Source organism: Poromitra crassiceps (genome assembly GCF_964638095.1).
Source record: "Poromitra crassiceps genome assembly, chromosome: 30".
NCBI lineage: Eukaryota > Metazoa > Chordata > Actinopteri > Beryciformes > Melamphaidae > Poromitra > Poromitra crassiceps.
This window is the reverse complement of record NC_139652.1, coordinates 16910090-16930089: the sequence shown is the minus strand read 5'-3', so window position 1 is coordinate 16930089 and position 20000 is coordinate 16910090. Positions and strand designations below refer to the sequence as shown.

General features: G+C 44.3%; 1 protein-coding gene across 1 annotated transcript in view; it reads right to left on the bottom strand.

Moving 5' to 3' along the window:
- pik3c2a (phosphatidylinositol-4-phosphate 3-kinase, catalytic subunit type 2 alpha) overlaps nucleotides 1-20000 on the bottom strand; it is a 103234-nt gene that overhangs the window by 25369 nt on the left and 57865 nt on the right. Inside the window, exons 9-19 of the mRNA XM_083662873.1 lie at nucleotides 18431-18577; nucleotides 18241-18274; nucleotides 17730-17991; nucleotides 13952-14074; nucleotides 13555-13722; nucleotides 12769-12886; nucleotides 11737-11879; nucleotides 8350-8541; nucleotides 7821-7914; nucleotides 5770-5864; nucleotides 4463-4643 (exon numbers count right to left, since the gene is read on the bottom strand). Coding sequence (XP_083518999.1) covers nucleotides 4463-4643; nucleotides 5770-5864; nucleotides 7821-7914; nucleotides 8350-8541; nucleotides 11737-11879; nucleotides 12769-12886; nucleotides 13555-13722; nucleotides 13952-14074; nucleotides 17730-17991; nucleotides 18241-18274; nucleotides 18431-18577 — 1557 coding nt within the window. The remainder of the gene's footprint in view (nucleotides 1-4462; nucleotides 4644-5769; nucleotides 5865-7820; nucleotides 7915-8349; nucleotides 8542-11736; nucleotides 11880-12768; nucleotides 12887-13554; nucleotides 13723-13951; nucleotides 14075-17729; nucleotides 17992-18240; nucleotides 18275-18430; nucleotides 18578-20000) is intronic.

Here is a 20000-nt window from a genome sequence, read left to right as displayed (position 1 = left end):
AACAAAATACTGAAATGTAAGTACTACATGGTACAGTAAGTACTTTGTGCCTGTGTACTAGTCAGAGCACATCCTTATCTCTTGTCATCTTTAACACACACACACACACACACACACACACACACACACACACACACACAGACAGACAGACAAACACAAAATGTAAACATGCCGCTATCTACCTGAAGTCAGACCACAACCTAATCCATCTCTAACACACACGTGTGCGCGCACAGAAACACACAGAGCCATTCCTCTGCCTAACCTCTCTTGCATGTTGAGGCGTCCACACGTAGGGCCCTATCGTTGTACGGTGCTATCGTTAGCGCTGCCTTTGCGATGCGTTTGCGTGCCTCTTATTGCTATCTTCCCAGCGCACCGTCCAGTTTTGCGCTGTGATGACACAGGTGTAGGCGTGGCCCAGGCGTGTCGGTGGGCCTCTAGCCTATCATGTGTCTCGCGCAAGTGTCATTTAGCGCTGTGGGGAAGATACCGTCGGTATGTGGCGAGTGCAAAAAGAGGTTTGGGAGTTGCCCGTTCCAAAATAGGCGGTCCAGTGCAATGTGTTAGAAAAAATCGCCTTGGGTGCTCTCCATTTTAATGCCAGCAAATAGCTGGTCTTAGCGCAAACGCAGACGTACGCCTGAGCGCAGACAGTATTCTCCGGCGCAGTGCAGGAAATCCTCGCTTGGATAGGGCCATTACGCACGGCTCGCGCGCGGACACACAATTCCCTCCTCAGAATGCCACGTTGATTTTCAACTAACCTACACTGCAGAAAAAAACACACCTTCATTTAACAATGAGAATTCGTTTGTCATGGTTTTGTGCGAAAAAGTGATTTGCGTTTTGAATTGGATTACCAGGGGAACGAGGGTCTGGCCGGGCGGAGTCTGTGTGTAGCGCGGGGAGGGGTGCTTTGTGTTGGGCTATGAAGGGGGGTCTCCCCGGAGGTCGGTGCACAGGGTGGGTAGAGGCACTGCCGAGGCACCGAGGCTGTGCTGTGCTGTGTTGTGCTGTGCTGTGTTGTGTTGTGTTGTGCTGTGCTGTGTTGTGTTGTGCTGTGCTGTACGTGGTCCCGCAGATCAAAATCAGTTTCTGGCAGAAAATCACTTTCTGACACAACACCGTCCAGTACACTACAGTAGCCATTGATAGTATAATACAGTAACCTCTCTCCCTGCACAATTGCACCATGCAACAATAGGTTAACCCGAGTGGACAATTCTGGTATAGGCTATTGAAATAAAATCTCACACATCCCTACCTTATTAACACATTCACTGCCAGCTGTTTTTTTTTACTGTAGGTAGCTTCTGCCAGAGGGGTTTTTTGAGGATTCTGGCTCATCTTTCAAGACCTGAGGATTCTTTTCTGCTAAGATTTTGTGAACACAAAATATCTCAAAAGAACTAATAGAATGTGTGCTTTCTCTGTCTAAAAGAGTTAGTTTGTAGAGTTAGTAGTTATGTAGGCATTAGCACTTGAATACAGCATGGTTTCAGCATCTGAAAATTTAAGCTGAGATAAATAGCTTTTTGTGAAATTCGATAGAACAGTCACTTTAACCATTCATTTTTGGCATCAGTAAGACGTCAGACATCTAAACAATAGTTTTGAACAGTAATTTCCTCCATAACAGCAGGAAACACCCCTCTCCTTCAAACTCCTCCCTCCGTGTGTGTTCTTCTTGGCTGCAGCGGGCGTGTCACAAGCTCGTTTCTGTTGCTGCTGTAACCTCGCGTCACCAGGCTCACTGCTTTGCTGCTGCTGTGCCTGTCTGCTGGCGGCCGCTGGGCAAGTCTGGATGGGCTCGCTCGTTTCTTGGAGTTTCGGTTGAGAGCTTTGATGAAGCTTTTGCGATTCTGGTCTTATTTATGCTGCGTGTTTCAAAGTGTGTTCCACCCGTAATCTATTATGCAAATTTGCAATCCCTCACCGCCAGCAATCAGCGCGAAAACGAAAGCGTTTTCGCCAATCCATTCTACAGTATGAGAATGGTTTCATCGCGCGTTCCCCTGCAGTTTTGGCTCTGCTTTTTCTAGTCTGGGAGAGCACTGTCGCCACTTAGTGGGTCGGTGGAATGGGTTGTACACGTTCGGTGGCTCCAATATTTATATAAGAGATGTAAAAGGGTTAGATGCACATCCCACGGTCAAAAAAAAAAAAATCATTTTTTTGACGTATTAACACGTCATTGGCAGTCAACCGTTGGATTTTTTTTGACGTATTAACACGTCATTGGCAGTGAACGTGTTAAAGAAACGAATAGGCTATTTTTAAATGTGTATGTTATAGCCTATATGAGCGAAACGACCAATTAAAAGGCTACTAATTACAAAAGCATCAATTTTTGTTACAATCCGAACTGGTTCATCCTCCAAATCTCTTCCCTCTCTCGTTCCCCCCCCCCCCCCCCTCCTCTCTCTCTGACTCTCTCCCTCTCCCCATCTAGGCTATATTTTCTCTCCCCGTATTTCTCTCTCTCACGCCAGTCCCGAAGCGGATAGAGACTGAGAACTGAGTCTACTCTCAGTGAGGAGGAAGCTGCTGACGTGACGCTGTGGTTTTATGGGCATGAGCACACCTCCACAATGCTTTTGGGCATAAACACGCCTATACAGTGATGTGCGGCGAGATGACGTGAAGCGCAGCGGCGAAACGCCCACAATTAGGGCTTTGCGCGGCGCTATTCCAGCGCAAAACGGGCGCTAACGCAAATCGGGAAGATAGAGCCCTTAGTGTAGTAACACTTGGTACACTGCTATCTTCATGGTGTTCCCTTGTCATTGCATCCCTTACTGCAGGGCTATTCAACTAAATTGTTCAGGGGGCCACATTGTCAGAAACCTAAGGGACCGGGGGCCGGACCCCGAGCCATTATATGTACACTTGACACAACCCGCCACCACATTTTCGCAGCCGTGCTGCTGGAACTATTATTAAATAGGGGGTGCTGTAAGGAATGGAAGAAAATTTGATGTTTTTTGGACTTTTATCCATATTTAGAAGAATATTTAATTTTAAATTAACATTAGGATTATACTGTTGTGATGTCATTATTCAGTATCTTCTCCTACTCACTTTCATGTAAGCACCTGCTCTCCCTTTAGTCGTTTTACACTACAACAGACAGCAACACAGGCATAAACACTGAACATTATTATTATGGAAAACCAGATTATGATGAAAATCAAACACTGTAATGTAACAAACAAGGAAAAATGAAATAAAAAAGCTTCTCCCGGGCCAGTCATAGATCTTTGTCCCCCACCCAAAAAAAAAATATATATATATATTTTTTTTTAATATCAAACTCTGGCGGGCCGGATCAAAATTCAAACGGGCCGTATCCGGCTGAGGAAGGGCATGCTGCCCGAAACGTAACCACCGGTGTCAAATAAAAACACCCAAACTGGAGCCTCTGCAGTGTGCGAGCTTTATTTATTTTTCGCCAGTTGAATAGGCCTGTCTTACTGTATCTGCTGTCTCACACACTTACTAGAAATGTAGTTCTAAAGAAATGTAGTTCTAAAGAGGTCCACGGCTTGGTTTCCGCTGCAGTTGGGCTGAAAACCACAATCTAATGCAACAAATATGTGAAACAAGCTATAAAAAACATTCTGGTATATTCCCGTAAATTGCCCCATTTCTAGAATGCCTGATATTCCCTTGGCTAGCTCTCATCCAGCTGCACCTGGAAGGTGACGGTCTAGAAACCTGAGACACAGCTGAAGGTGACGGTCTAGAAACCTGAGACGCAGCTGAAGGTGACGGCCTAGAAACCTGAGATGCAGCTGAACAATGTGCTACAATTGGAATGCAGTCAACCTTTGAGCGTTATGTTTTATTGGTTGCCAGATATGTCAGTAGTGTAAGTTGCTAAGCTAAGCAAGACGGACCTTAATATTAAGCTGTGTTTCAAACGCTTCCTCAAATACGTTCTTTTTAAAAATATGTTTTATATGAAATTCCCTTCGGCGATTTTTTTTTTTGGATTCAGCACCGACAGAATCTATTGAGCGTTGAGTGCGTTTCTTTTCTGGTAGGCCTACTGTATTTGGACTTGATATCTTGTACAGTGCCGTTTCTTCTCAAGTTCCGACCACACAGCCCACATAAACTTTTGCAAACTGAATCAGCTGTAACGTTCACATCTGTTGACATTTTCTCACTCCTGACATTCTCTGAGTGATTGCCGTGGTAACCAGTGACAGAATGACTCATAATGAAAATGCCCCCGTCACAATAACACCTGCCTCTTCATTCATTACCACTGTTAGACAACATAGAAAAAGAAAGAAAATCCCCAGACTCAAAATTGTATAGAAATGATTCCATGAGCAGTGTTAGCAGTGTGCTGACTTTCTCCCTGACCCCCTGCTGACCTGTCGTGTGGACCCTCCAGCCTGACCCCCTGCTGACCTGTCGTGTGGACCCTCCAGCCTGACCCCCTGCTGACCTGTCGTGTGGACCCTCCAGCCTGGCGGACCCTCTCGGCCACGTTTCCCAGCAGGGTGACCAGGTGCGTCTGTTCGTCCAGCTCGGCCCTCAGCCTCGCCCCACACAGGCACAGCAGGGCACCCAGCACCCGCTCATAGCGCCGCCCCCAGGCCGGATCTTGCACTGCATCTCTCAACAGCCTGCAGCCGTCACACACACAACACAACATCTTGACACTCAGCTGACGCTCCTATTCAAAACACATTTCAGTATGAAAATGAAAGCATTCATTCTTAGCCAGGGGTGAGAAATGAACTCCTTATTTAAAGTCCCTGGAAACCAAAATTCAGAGTTAGACCCATTTTTCCTGGTTTTCACCATTTCTGTGATCAGGATTTTTGGGGGGCGGGCCTTAATGTTGGCGCGATGACATCATGGAGCGATACTTAGCATGGTCCCTCCCCTAACACTATATAAAGGCTGAAGTGCCTCAGAATGTATGAAGTTGCACAGCACTGGAAGCACTTCAGCAGTTACAGAGCAGAGAATACTGCCTCTTTTTTCATGATTCTGAAACCTAATAATTTGATATACTTGGCAACATTTTTAATCGTTCAAATTTGGCTGGGGGGTTAATAACACAAGCTTCTGTGGTATGACAAACAATAATAATAATAAATAACTCAAAACACATTTATTTTTGGTTTCCAGGGACAAAAAAATCCAAATACTGTACATTGGAGATCGGCAATGGCCTGAATCCATCGCCAATCTCCAATGTATTTGTCTTATTGCCCAACCCAAATTGTCTTATCTTATCTCAACTATGGCATTATAAGTACCATGCTCTACCCACTGAACAACACTGGGCGATGATGTAACCTAGTGGTTAGAGACTAATCTGTAAAGTAATAAAGAAATGATCAGATAAGTAGCGATGATACAAATGTAATGATGTAGGCTTGGCACGATCAGCCCGATAAAAGGTGCAATTTCATTGCACAATAGTTCAAAAGCGACTTTGGACATCCTGAAAAAACAAAATAATAATCTGCCCACCATCACCTTATGGCTGGTTGTGGTATTATAGCCATTAGCTGGTGAATTAGAATTTTACCAAGTACTTTTTTCGTCTTTGGTTGAAAGCCTGAAATCTGGTCAAGATTCAAGATCTTCAAGATTCAAAGATCATTTTAATAGCCATTCAGCACCTATTTTGTAGTTGGTTTTTGTGACATCTCAAAGGTTTTCATTCCAAATGCTTGGTTGGAGACATAGATGTAGTAGACTGCTGGTTGTTGTGTGTGGGTCCTCTTGCAGACTCACCAGTAGAGGTAGTGGGCGATGTAGATGTTGCTTTGTGCTCTGGACAGCAAGAACATGACGAGGGCGTTCTTCAGATGACACTCAAACTTCAACGCCTAGGAGGAGATGAGAGAGAGAGAGACAGAGAGAGACACACACACACACACACACACACACACACACACACACACACACACACACACAGAGGGAATAAGTGACAGAGTGAGAGACTTCAGTGTGTATTAATAATACACATTCCATGTGTATGGGCAAATTAAAACATATTGCTTTGATGGTGATTGAAATGTCAGTGACATTTCAGCAGTCAGCAGGATAATCTGGTATATCCTTAATATTATATATGCTTGGTATACTGGTATACCGTAAAATACCAATTATTAGCCCGGGCGTTAATTGACAAAATATGTAGCCAGACCCTGCGTCAATATGGGACCTGCGGCAGTTTGGGACCTGCTTTAATTATTTTTGTACAAAAATATTGCTCAGCAAAGATTGTAAATAGTATGAAATTGTTTATTTAAACCATTTATTTTAATCAGTGGCTACAGCCCCCCACACGATTGCTTGTCTATGGGGAGAGCCGCGCCTCCCTCTCAGCGCAGCAGAGCACATTGCATGCCAGTTCTGGCCTGTACATGAAATCAAATAAAATTTGAACTGAACTGTGACCTACCGGTATTTACCACTAAACTTTCTCCGCTGAAGGTGAGAGAACATGATCATCATGTGAGCAGATTATTTGTTGCATGCGCTGCCTCCTCCGCTGGCAGGGGAAACATTATAGCCTATCATACTCACATTTCTCAATCAGAGATGTCGGATTTGTAGGCCTACAAAAATCTATAGAAAATGCCTACACAATTTTCATAACTGTCAGGTGTTGCTGGAAAACGAATTTTTAAAAAGTTAATCACTCACGGAGCCTACCCTCTTCAGTAGGCCTAGCACACATGTGAAAGTGCCGTGAAATACCAATTAGAAGCCGACTTCTATGCCCGCTGGCAGGGAAACATACCATAGGCACATTTCTCAAAATAATTATTACACCAGAGATGTCGGTTTTCTTCAGGAAATGCCTACACAATTTTCAGAATCATCAGATGTTGACGGAAAACGAATTTTGATCAGCAAGTTTCGTGCATGTGTTTTTTTTCCTTGTTGTTCCTCGTTTCCTCGTTGTTCGTCTTCTTCATCTGATTTTTCTTCTTCGTTGTGTTTGGGAGATGCATTCAACAGGATGTCGCAAAGGTAAAAAGAAAACATTGAAAAAACTAACCGGGCGTCAAATTGGGACCTGCTTTTATGTACAAAATATGTATCCAGACCCCGCTTATATATGGGACCCACGGCAATTTGGAAGTTGGCTTCTAATTGGTATTTTACGGTATCCTGACCATATATCTTTAAGTGTGCGATATATCTTGTCCTTGCCTAATCATCTAGTGCAGTAGATTTAGGCTACCTTAAAAATTCCTGGTCTACTGTGAGCAATACTGTATGTACGACTAAACATTTATGCGTGAAATCTGTCATTATGTGTGTGATGCCAAGTGTTTTCAAACTCAGTGGGAATTTGAAATGTCTTCTAGTGAGCGAGAAAAAAACAATTCTGTGTAAGTGAATGAGTGAGTGAAAGTGTGTGTGTGGTGTACTGCAGGGATACTCAACTTGCTTTGCCCGGGGGCCACTTTCGTGAAATGATAGAAGGCCAGGGGCCAGTTAATAAACAATCAATATACATTTTTCTGTAGTGGATTGTAGGTTTTTGGGGTATCAGACGGAGTTTAGTCTGACAATGTTGTGCACACCGGATAGTTAGTTAGGTTAAGTTAGTAGGCTACATACATATACATATACATACATACTGTACATATAACAGAAGTGTGAGTATTGGCCAGAATGACATGAACATTTGGACACTTATTCAGCGGGTATCTTGCATGTTGTGTTCAGGTGCACTGTAAAACTTTTTTTTTTTTTTTTTGCAATTCGATCGCGGGCCGCCAGTTGAGTATCACTGGTGTACTCTGTGTGTGTGCACATTGCAGTACCTGCACAAGCTGTGGCAGGTAGTCAGCCAGCTCATCGTCAGTACTCGCCTCAATCCAACTAACGGCCACACTTCTCACCTCTGTATCTGCAAACCTACACAGACACAGTCAGACACAAAGCATCAGCATAGAGCGCTACAACAGAATAGAATAGAATCTTTTTCAAATTTTGCTCTTAGCTTCGCCTTGGTATAAGAACAACAAAGACAACAAAGATATAATAAATAAATACATAATCACACACCACAAGATACAAGGACATCATCACCAATCATACATGAATCAATAACTATAATCAAATCAATATGACACCTACAATCAATACAGACGTATGATTTTTTTAAATACCCAAATATATATAAACCTTCTCTGTCTTCATCCATTGGCACTTATGTGCTTTTGTGTACTTGTGCACTTATATGACGCATTACTAAACGTTCACTTTTGGAAGAGATGATTGAGATCATTTGAAGACATCTTAAGGAGGCTCATGTGTGTCTAGAGGCCAGGCTTTGAGCATGGAGCGTACTTAGAGTCCAGCAGCTCCAGGGCGGTGACGGGGGCAAGCGAGGGCCAGTGGTGCAGCAGGGAGTGGAGGTGAGTAATGCTGGCCCAGTCCCAGCTGGGCGCGCTGGCCAGCACCTTGGGCAGGCTGCTGGGGTGGTCCCTCCGACAGTGACGCCGCTGGTCCCACAGGAGCTGGTAGTCCGCCCGTTTCAGCCTGCGGATGGAGGGTGGGTGGGGGTTGGAGAGAGAGAGAGAGAGAGAGAGAAGTATATAGTGTGTGTATTGAACTTTTTTTTTTATTCTTTCTTTTGTTTGTTTTGAGGTGAAATCTTTTTTTATCCTAGCACCCTTTCCTTTCTGTTGCTCAAATTTAGCATATTTGTTTGAGTATTTATTTATTTTTATTTTTTGTTTTAATGATTGCATTTTGACACTCTTTTTAAAATGGAAACTGTCCAATAAAAAGAAAAAGAAAAAACAATGGTGGCAAAACACAGGTGCGGGGAAGGTTGGAGAAGTCGTGGGCTTGTGATTGGAAAGTTACCAATTCAAATCCCTCAACAACTAGCTGTAACAACACTAACAGTAGCAGACTGATTGTAGCGCTGCTCCCAGGTGTTCATGTTTACAAGATTGTGAATGTGAAGCAGTGTTGCTGCCAAAAGAGCAGGCGTATTCCGCTGACCTTTCCTGGACAAGCAAAGGCACAAATACAATCATATCATCATGGAGTCCTGCCCCCAAGACAATCACCTGACCTACAGCAGGAAACAACTTACCAACCTCATCTGAAATTCATGAATAGTTTCCTTGTCCAAAGTTACCTTCTCTGTTGCGTCAATAAAACTCCAGATCGTTAAGATTTTCCTGCGCCAATGGCATCGCAGCAAATTCCTGCATATTTATTGTACTCTTGTGATTAAAGTGACTAATTCTCTTTACACGTGTGAGTAACTGATTGCCTTAAAGGAACAGTTCACCTTAAAATAAAATAAAAATGCTGTATTTTTTTTCTCTCACCTGTAGTGCTATTTATCTATTCTAGATTGACTCGGCTTGTGGTGCTCAAAGTGCCAAAATATATAATTGAAAAACTCAACAGCAATGTCTCTTTCCAGGAACCATGGCCCATTACTCAAGATAACCCATAGACCTTGAGCAGTTTATTGTAGGAACTATTTGCTTTCAACCAAACTATACTAATAGCTACTTCGGTCGAGAGAAAATAGTACGTGAAATTGCTCACAACAAGGTCTGTGGATTCCATTGTATTCGAGAGAAGGCAGACATCTCTACAGCCAATATCTAAAAAATAAAAATAAACTCTGCAACTCACACCAAAACGATCCAGATAGATAAATAGCACCACAGGTAAGAGGAGTCAATATTTATTTTAGATTTTAGCGTGAGCTGTACCTTTAAGAAACTTGTGTCAAATGGGTCACTCCTCCAAATCCAGCAGGAAAAGCTGAGGCAGTTCCTTGGATTGTGGGGAAGGGAGGACAGCATCCGTCATGCTGATGTGATGATGTCATGTGATGATGTCATGTGATGATGTCATGCTGATGTGTGTCCGTGGACTTGGATTGATAAAGCATCATATTATTTGCTGGTGTAGCGAGTAGGGAGACTTTGCTTTATCTGAGGGCTTCCCAACGTGTTTAACATCAAGGCCACCAAACACTGACCCCCATCTGATAAGACTGCTTCCCAAAGTCCAAGTCAATGACATCACGCACACACACACGCACACGCACACGCACACGCACGCACACGCACACGCACACACGCACACACACACACACACACACACACACACACACACACACACACAAGCCATTAGATGAGCGATGCTGTGGAGGCTGGGGAAGTGAGTGGGCAGGAGAGTGAGCAGGCGAGGCCAGGCCAGGGCCCAGTGAGAGAGCGCTCTGTACTGAAGAGCAGGTTGAGACTCATGGAGGCTGGCAGAGTGACAGAGTTTTGGCTGGCAGCGAACATAAGAGGGTCTTTAGCCTGGCCTGGAGCAGCTGTGGGAGAGGAGAGCACACACACACACTGGAGGGGGCAACACACACACACACACACACACACACACACAGGCATCTATGGGGAACTGAGCATGGCAACGTCAGTGGCATCCTTTAGATTAGAAGAACTTCTCGGAAGTCCAAAGGATTTCGGGTGGTCGAGAACTCCAGCAAGCCTTCAGCTGAAGGAGCGTACATTTAATTAGAACTGTTATTTTCAAGCATGTTTTTGAAAATCTTGTAACACAGTTTTTATTTTCCAGATCTTTCCCCATTTTCTCCCCAATTTATCCCCATGCTGCTGCCACACACTTTTTATTTTAAAGTCCCTGGAAACCAAAATCCACAAAAACCTTCTAACTATTAAATTTAGGGTCTTATGTGAGTAATTGTGTGCCTCACTGTAATTTGCTGTGTATGGGGCTGTTCAGTGTTCACACATAACGTTTGCATTTTTACATGGAAAAAACGCTACCTGGAGCATTTTTTGTCAGGAGAGGGACTGACTGTGATATTAGCTAAGCTAACATCTAAAGCCTACCTTTAGACAGTATCTCCGAACGATGGTTGGATTAGCGCTTTGGAGCAGACAAGTTGTGAAACAAGCGAAGGCATTTGATTTCCAATACATGTCCATTGTTGCTGAATAGTGATCACCATGATGCGATTGTCTCCCAAAAAGTGATTATTTCTCCACATTTCTTGTGACTAACGTTATGGGTAACGACAGCGTAGTCAGTAAACTAGTGCAACGTTTTGAATGAGTTTTATCGGGCGTGCGCTATGAAGAAGCGTGCTTCTCATTCGGGAGATATCTCCAGGCACCATTTTCGGGAAGAGCTGGAAAACTTCCGGTTAAAACTTTCAAAATAATGTTACTTAAACAAAAGTACCGTAAATAGCTTATTGATGCACGTTGGAGGAGAAAAGGTATTTCTGTGGCTGTAACGCATTACTCAAAATAAATAAGGTTACAATAAGCGTTTTATTTTGAAAGCAACAAAGCGAATGACGTACTTGTACATTCTGGCTGACTTGACGCCCGGCCGTGCAGTTGCTGCTGGTTGCTGCCAGATCCACATGACGATGCGTGCGTAGATCTTCTATACCATTTTTAAAGGGGTGGGGAGTGGGGCGAGTACCCGAACAGCAGAAACGTTACTCGAATACTGACGTTATGAACGAGTGCTCGAGTACCCGAGTACTCGCGCCCATCCCTAATCCTTTCCAGATAATACCATCTTAGAAATGTGCTCATATCAGTTAGAATTTTTACTGCCATTTGTGATTGCAACATTACATGAAACCTTTCTATCCCTAAGCCTCCACTTGAGTATAAAGGACACTGGTGCAAAATGCTCCTCATTGAGAGATTCTCCTACCCGAAGGTGGAAGCTCGGCTGCAGATTTTCTCCAGTTTGCGTTTGAGGTCTGGGTCCAGCTCCTCCAGTGTCTGTGGCTCTGGGCTGGGGGCCTCCTGGGGGCCCACGTACAGCACATCCACGGCTGGGCTGGGGAAGTCCACCTGAGGGCAACACACACACACACACACACACACACACACACACACACACACACACACACACACACACACACACACACACACACACACACACACACACACACACACACACACACACACACACACACACACACAGGTAGGGGTCAATTCATACCACTCACAGTTATTTAAATTCAAGAAGCCTAATTCTACAAAGAAAATCTAAAAACAGAGCTCTTCTTCCCTAACAGGTTCTTTCTAATCTGTAAGCAGGAAATGATGGAGAATGGAGAACCCTAACCCTAACCAGCATCATCATCATCATCATCATCAACCTTTATTTAAACTACCACTACCAGTACCATCAGCAGCATTACTGCTACTACTGTCATTAGCACTATTACTAACACTATTTCATCCCCCCAGAACCAAGCTCTGCACCATGGGAGATCGGGCCTTCTGCTCCGCCGCTCCCCGTCTGTGGAACACTCTTCCCGACCACCTAAGAGCTCCACAGACGGTGGATGCTTTTAAAAAGGGACTGAAAACTTTCCTTTTTAATAAAGCCTTCTCCTAGTTTTGTGTTTCCTTAGTTTTTAGGCTTTTTATGTGATTTTTTAATGTTCTTTTAATATTTTTATTTCTTTTTTATTCTCCTTTCATTTTTATTCTTAATTTTTTTTTTTTTTTTTTATCTGTAGTACTTTGGGATTTTGTCCAAAATGAAAAGTGCAATACAAATACAATATATTATTATTACTAAAACCACTACTACTGTCACCACTACTACTACGATTATCACCAGTAGCACGACTACAACCGCTATCAATGCTATAAACTACTATTACTTTGATAACACCACCACTGTAATGCTACCATCACTACAAATGCTACTGCTAACGTCACCACCGACCTGTAGTACGATCCTCTCTGCCAGTGGCCTCCTGCGGCTCCCTGTAGAGCCAACGGCAGCAGCAGCACCCTGGGGAGACGTCCACAGACACAGCAGCCTGCTGCCTCTGGCCAGCACCCTGCAACACACACACACACACACACACAGAAAGAGAGAGACACAGACACACACAGACACAGACACAGAAAGAGAGACACACACACACACACACACACACACACACACACACACACACACACACACACACACACACACACACACAGCTACAGATAAACAAAAACAGATACACATCCATTGCTAAAGATTTTGTTCCTTCCCGTTTGTTAATGTTGTTTTTCAGCTCAAAAAAGTCTAAAGAAGTAAACAGTCTGGTAGCCATTGCCACTACAGCTGGGCTCAAACCACAATCTAATGCAGTGGTTTTCAAACTTTTTGGCTCGTGACCCCAACAAAGAGACGGGATGGCTACTCGTGACTCTGAGCGGTGAACAGTGAAAATAATGACCCCTTTTCAAGCGGTTTCATTTGATTATCAGGAGAAAACTAGCATTTCAGTATTCGACAAGAAAAAAGCAAAAATGAGAGAAAAATCGGAAAAATGACACATGCTAATAAGATTTATATTTTATTTTTACGATCCCGAAAATCCTCTTGCGAAAATGCCTGAGAGTCCGCTTATCTGGAATACACCTCTGAAAATTGCAAGATATTGACTGGCAACCCTGACTGGCCTTCACTCAACAGACAGAGTGCAACAACCACTCCCGACACAGCCTCTCTCCTCACCGTCTGAAGTCAAAGAGTGGCATGGACACTTTGCCCAGCAGCTCCAGAGCTTTCCTCTGCTTGTTGGAGTCTGGGGAGCCGCTGGTGTTCTGGTTCAGCAGGCCGAACAGAGACAGACTCAGGATGGACTCCAGTGGGAGCAGGGCTACTGCTATGGGGAAGTTGATCCTAGGAGAGACAGGGGCCGTGTTAGGACACTAAAAATATACAGTAATATGGCAATATATTACTACGGTGGAAAAAAGGATAGCGATATCAGACGCTATGTATTAAATGTCTTAAATATACGGACTACTACTGTTACTCTACAAGTCAATGCAATGATAGCAGACAGGAAATATATAATCTAGGACTTAAATACTGCTGCTGCAGAAAGGAGAGGAAAGGGATCACTCACAGCTCGTCCCACTTGATGTGGTAGAAGAAGTGTTTGTAGGTGCCCACTTTCTTGGACTGGACCGGTTTAAACAGGTTCTTGCCGTTGTGGGTGAGGGCACACATCAGGTAGTACTTCTCATAACTGAAACAATACAATACAATCAATGTGAAAATCAGCCACATGTAGCACTAGCCCGTTTGTGTAGAAATGTGATTTTATGATTTTTTTATTTTATTTTGGCTGTTTTGGGTTTTCTCCAGATTTGAGCAAAATACACATTCTGTGTAAAGATTATTGTTAAATTAAAATGTTAAATATAGTTTTGAAGCTCATAAATGTGGAGTTACCAGCAGAACTAACCTACTTTGTCAATCTTTGAGGTCGTTTTTCTCAAAAACATAGTTTGGAAACAGTTTGTATCTCACTCAATCTTTGAAGTACAAAGATAATTTTGATATAAGCAGAAAGCCTACATTATCCTCTTTCCAACAGTGTATAAAACTCAAATGTGTTTTGGGGTCAATGTGATTGATTTTGATAGAGCAGGTCACAAATAGTGCTTCTGCGTAAGATACTATTAAGTACACCAGTATACATCTGAGATATATTAAATTTACCCAGGGCAGATTGACTGAGCGAGCATGGATGCAGAGTTTTTGCTTGCTGCTCTTGTTTCATTGTACTGTACCAACAGCATATTGTGGAATTTTGAATTCTAGATGTGATGCAACAAAAGCCAAACTAATCAATCAAATTCAGCACTTTGTTCGTTCCGTCGCACCAGTTAACCACACTTCCAAAAATAACCTTTTAATTACAATTACATATATGTACACAAGGGAGTGGAGAGACAAAACACAAGCCCGCTGGGTACTGATCCGTTGCTCAGTGCCATCTGTGTGCTGGCAGCTAAACAGCCCAGTCACGCTGTGTCAATGTGCCAGCGATGCCATGGCGTCCACTGAGCCTCCAGATGGAGAACGCACTAGCAGCCACAACAAGGCCAAACAGCCAGAGCTGGACGAGACGAGGGAGAGCTCTGGAGTCCCACCACATTCTCACAGAAATGCCTGCTCAGGAGTTTGGGCTGAGAGGTATTTGCTGCGCCCCTCTGGCCTGGTTTTGTGATGGGCTAAATATTTCCCGGGGGTGTCTTTGGTATGGCTGCCACTGCAGCAATGCTTTGGTATGGCTGCCACTGCAGCAATGCTTTGGTATGGCTGCCACTGCAGCAATGCTTTGGTATGGCTGCCACTGCAGCAATGCTTTGGTATGGCTGCCACTGCAGCAATGCTTTCGTATGGCTGCCACTGCAGCAATGCTTTGGTATGGCTGCCACTGCAGCAATGCTTTGGTATGGCTGCCACTGCAGCAATGCTTTGGTATAGTGGCTTAAAATAGCTGCTGGAAGAGGCTGGGCTGGAGGAAATAGGCCTGTTATTAAGTAGCTCCTCTCTCTCTCTCTCTCTTTAGGAAGGCCTCGCTGGCTAACCAGAAAATTACTATGGAAGGCACTGAAGCACTCCTGAAGACTCACAGCCTCACAGTCAAATGTCCTAGACAATTTTCCATTTGGAGATTCCATGCTTTTCCTAGAACTTAATTTCTTGACTGGATTTAAGAGAGGTTGCTCAAGGTTTTCTTCCCCGTTAAAGGGGGTCTTTTTCTTTTTCCGTCGCCAAGTGCATGCTCTTGTTGGGGAAATGACCACATGGCCTCGCAGTCAAATCACCCGTGCACGTGAGAACCTTTTCAATTGTTGGGTCTAAAATAAAGCGCCTGGTTTTCTACCTGCTCTATTTGTAAAGTGCCTTGAGATCACTTATATGATTTGTTGATTTTGTTCAGTATGATGAAAGAGGCTGGGAAATATGGCTATGGGAGTATTTCAGTCTATAGTTGAGGATTATTTGTCACACAAATATCCCAACAGATGAAAGGAGAGCAGCAACATACACCATATCTCCATGTGCAGTGGGCCTGAATAACACCATATTTTCTCAACCAGACATCCTTTGCAAATTCAAAACTTTGAGCTTCTCACTGAAAAGGGAAATGATCTTTCCATACATTTCCAGACTTTTCAAACCTGTGTAGGCTTGTCCGTCCGGTTCTTCTAAAGGTTTGTCCTGTGTGGAGAGGCTTGCTCCTGGTTACTGACGGTGGCGCTGAGAATGGAAAATTTGGCTCAGCTCTGTTCCAGACGCACGCTGGAGATAAAGGCTGGCTGGAAGCGGACACCAGCATGGAAAAACAAGACGTGCGGAGCAACACCGGATCTGCTTGTTTAGTGGAAGACAACAAGGCTATCCGCCGGTGACAGCAGGGCCCGGCTGTGACAGCACTGACAGCAGGGCCCGGCTGTGACAGCACTGACAGCAGGGCCTGGCTGTGACAGCACTGACAGCAGGGCCTGGGAGACTGTGCTGGGACGTTTTGGTATCAGCAAAACAGCATTCCATTATTTTCTTCAGCTGTAATTTGCCAAGTTGCCAAAACGCCTCTATTGTACACACGAATATTTGCTCCATCTATTTAAGCTTACATTGAAGTCTATTCCACTGTTTGCCTGGGTCAAGACCTTGCTCCCACTCCATGGAGTTGAGTTTTGGAAATGGATTCTAACGACGTGACAGTTCAGTCTGATATCAGTCTAACACAATGGAAGTACTTTTAAGGCAAATGAAGTGATGCTGATTCTGAGGTGCTTGCAGTGCAGGTTTGTGCTGTAAGAACTGTGAAGTGAATTGGGGTGTGGGTGGCACTAATAATACTGAGCGAGTGGGTGATCATCATGCCAGAACAAAAGCATGAATAAAGGTTCTAATTATCTGACAGCAAAGGGCTTCTCCAAAATCGAACCTTTGCAGGTCCTGAACGTTTTGGAATTGCACAAAAAGTCTGGATACGTATGGGGAAGGTAAAGATGCATTATCTAATGATACACTTAGGGCCATGTTTAGACGACAACGGTCTCTGCATAAAACATCAAACTGTCGTTGCGTTCTGGCCTTTGATTCTGCGTCTGTGGTAACGATTCACGTGCAGACTGAAGCCGCAAATGTCAGCACCGCAACTCTGAGCAACGTCAAGTGAACTAGAATAAAACGGAAGCGCCTGGTTAAAACCTTGGCAATTAAATAAATTATGGATGCACATTGCAACGTTTGTATGTGTGATCTGAAATACACAGAACACATACAATTAAAAGTAAATTTTAACCCATAGTGCATCGACTGCTGTTTTTTATTTACCCAGTAATAAATTATAAATTTTATTTTGAAGGTAAAAACACCTACCTTCCTGTATTCTGTCCATTTCTATCGAGATTGATTTAGCTTTATAGGACTAAACTGATATATAGAGCGACACAGAAGTCACGAATTGAGCGTGACTTCTGTGTCGCTCTATGTATCAGTTTAATAATGGTTATGTTATGTTATATATGTTATTATGTGAAATAAAAAAAATTCGGACCAAGGTCGATTTTTCAGAACTTTACTTCCGACATGTACACATCTGTTGCTGTGAATAGTCCAAATTCGCATTGCAATTTCATGCTGTTTATTCGAGTCGTTCTTAGTGTGTAACGGCCTTTATATTGGAAACACTGATTTCTTCCCCAACTTCTCTACTGTATATATACTGTAGCAACTTCTCTATATATAGCAAGCCACTCATTACTTCTCTATATATAGCAACTTCTTTATATATAGCAAGCCACTCATTACTTCTCTATATATAGCAACTTCTCTATATATAGCAAGCCGCTCATTCTCAGTGTGTTTTTGTTTACCTGCTGACCCAGTTGGCCGGGATGCCGTGCATGGCGAACAGGGTAAACTGGAGGTGGTCTGTGGTACCGGACGCCTCCTTGCTGCCCCGCCCCTCCGCGGCCTCCCCGCCTGCAGCCTGAGCCGAGGGGGAGGGGCTTAAGGAGGAGGAGGCGGGGCTGAAAGAGGAGGAGGCGGGGCAGAAGGAGCGCAGGTAGAGCTTGGCCAGGTCGTACACAGCCTCCGTCAGCAGAGCCATGCACTCCTCCACAGGACTGCTGTGACCTGCCAGGGTCACACAGGGGTCATGCAGAGGTCATGGAGGGGTCATGGTAATAGCCGGGCTTCCATCCATGTGTTTTTATGCTATTTATAACTTATTGAATTAGAAGAATTAGAAACTATTGCAGAAAAAGTTTTCATGCTGACTCAAGGACTACAAATGTTTTGTTGATAAAGAAATTATTAGATAGAAAAACTGTACAAAAAAAAAAAAACGGGTACATGTGGACTAGGCCTAAGTACGGTACTTACCATTTGATGACCCACCAGGCGATGTGGACCCAACCTACAAGGTAGAAAGTCTAGGTCTTACAAAGAGATCCTTACAGTACATCCATGCAAAGAGTGGTGTGTGTGTGTGTGTGTGTGTGTGTGTGTGTGTGTGTGTGTGTGTGTGTGTGTGTGTGTGTGTGTGTGTGTGTGTGTGTGTGTTCAGGCCCACCTCAGGCGAGCGAGTCCTGGGCAGGTTGACGGAGCGTCGGAGCCTCTTGACGGCCTCGGTGATGGCCTGGGTCTCCACCTCATCCAGAGCACAGCACAGGTTCTTCACCGTCTGCACCACCCTGTCCACTGTCTTATACTGCGTACTCTGCACACACACAACAAGCTGGTTGACTTGACACACACAGCTGCATTGCTGTCAATGTGCTCAAATCAGCCAGTTGTGAAACTAATCTTTTTCACATTTTCTCTACGAGTTGTTTTTAAACGGTCAGCTACAAATCGTGATTAAATAAACATCATGCTGCTGCATATTATAAGCCCATTGTCTAACATAATCACAAACACATTTAGACAGTATGACAGAATTAAACTGGGAGTAAACTGTGTGCACGCGTGTGTCTAAACAAGCCTGGAAAAGAGCACACTCATGTGCGTGCTTCGGGGTTCTGCACATTCATTGCATGCTATGTTTCCTTTATTGTTCCCTCACATCAAACTTGATACCACTGCCAGGTTTAAGGCTGGGGTTGATACCACTGCCAGGTTTAAGGCTGGGGTTGATACCACTGCCAGGTTTAAGGCTGGGGTTGATACCACTGCCAGGTTTAAGGCTGGGGTTGATACCACTGCCAGGTTTAAGGCTGGGGTTGATACCACTGCCAGGTTTAAGGCTGGGGTTGATACCACTGCCAGGTTTAAGGCTGGGGTTGATACCACTGCCAGGTTTAAGGCTGGGGTTGATACCACTGCCAGGTTTAAGGCTGGGGTTGGGGGGGACGGCGGGCATTAGACCCCCACTCTTGGTTTAGTCTGTATTCAATTACTCCACAACAACCAACACTGGCTTGGAAACACATGTGCCATTTCTAGAAAGTCGGCCTTCCAGCAACGTCCTGGTCCTGCTCGCATTCTCGTGTGAAGTATTTGAGGCCCCATGAAAACCCCTGAGAGGTTTGAAAGCAATTTGTGGAGAACCTTCCCCACTGCACTGTTCAGTACATGTCTGGAGAACCTTCCCCACTGCACTGTTCAGTACATGTCTGGAGAACCTTCCCCACTGCACTGTTCAGTACATGTCTGTGGAGAACCTTCCCCACTGCACTGTTCAGTACATGTCTGTGGAGAACCTTCCCCACTGCACTGTTCAGTACATGTCTGGAGAACCTTCCCCACTGCACTGTTCAGTACATGTCTGGAGAACCTTCCCCACTGCACTGTTCAGTACATGTCTGGAGAACCTTCCCCACTGCACTGTTCAGTACATGTCTGGAGAACCTTCCCCACTGCACTGTTCAGTACATGTCTGGAGAACCTTCCCCACTGCACTGTTCAGTACATGTCTGTGGAGAACCTTCCCCACTGCACTGTTCAGTACATGTGGAGAACCTTCCCCACTGCACTGTTCAGTACATGTAGAGAACCTTCCCCACTGCACTGTTCAGTACATGTCTGTGGAGAACCTTCACCACTGCACTGTTCAGTACATGTCTGTGGTTCATTCAGGTGGAGCATCAGAGATGAGCTCCAGGAACAAAATGAGTTCCAATAACCAGGCCAGCTACACATAA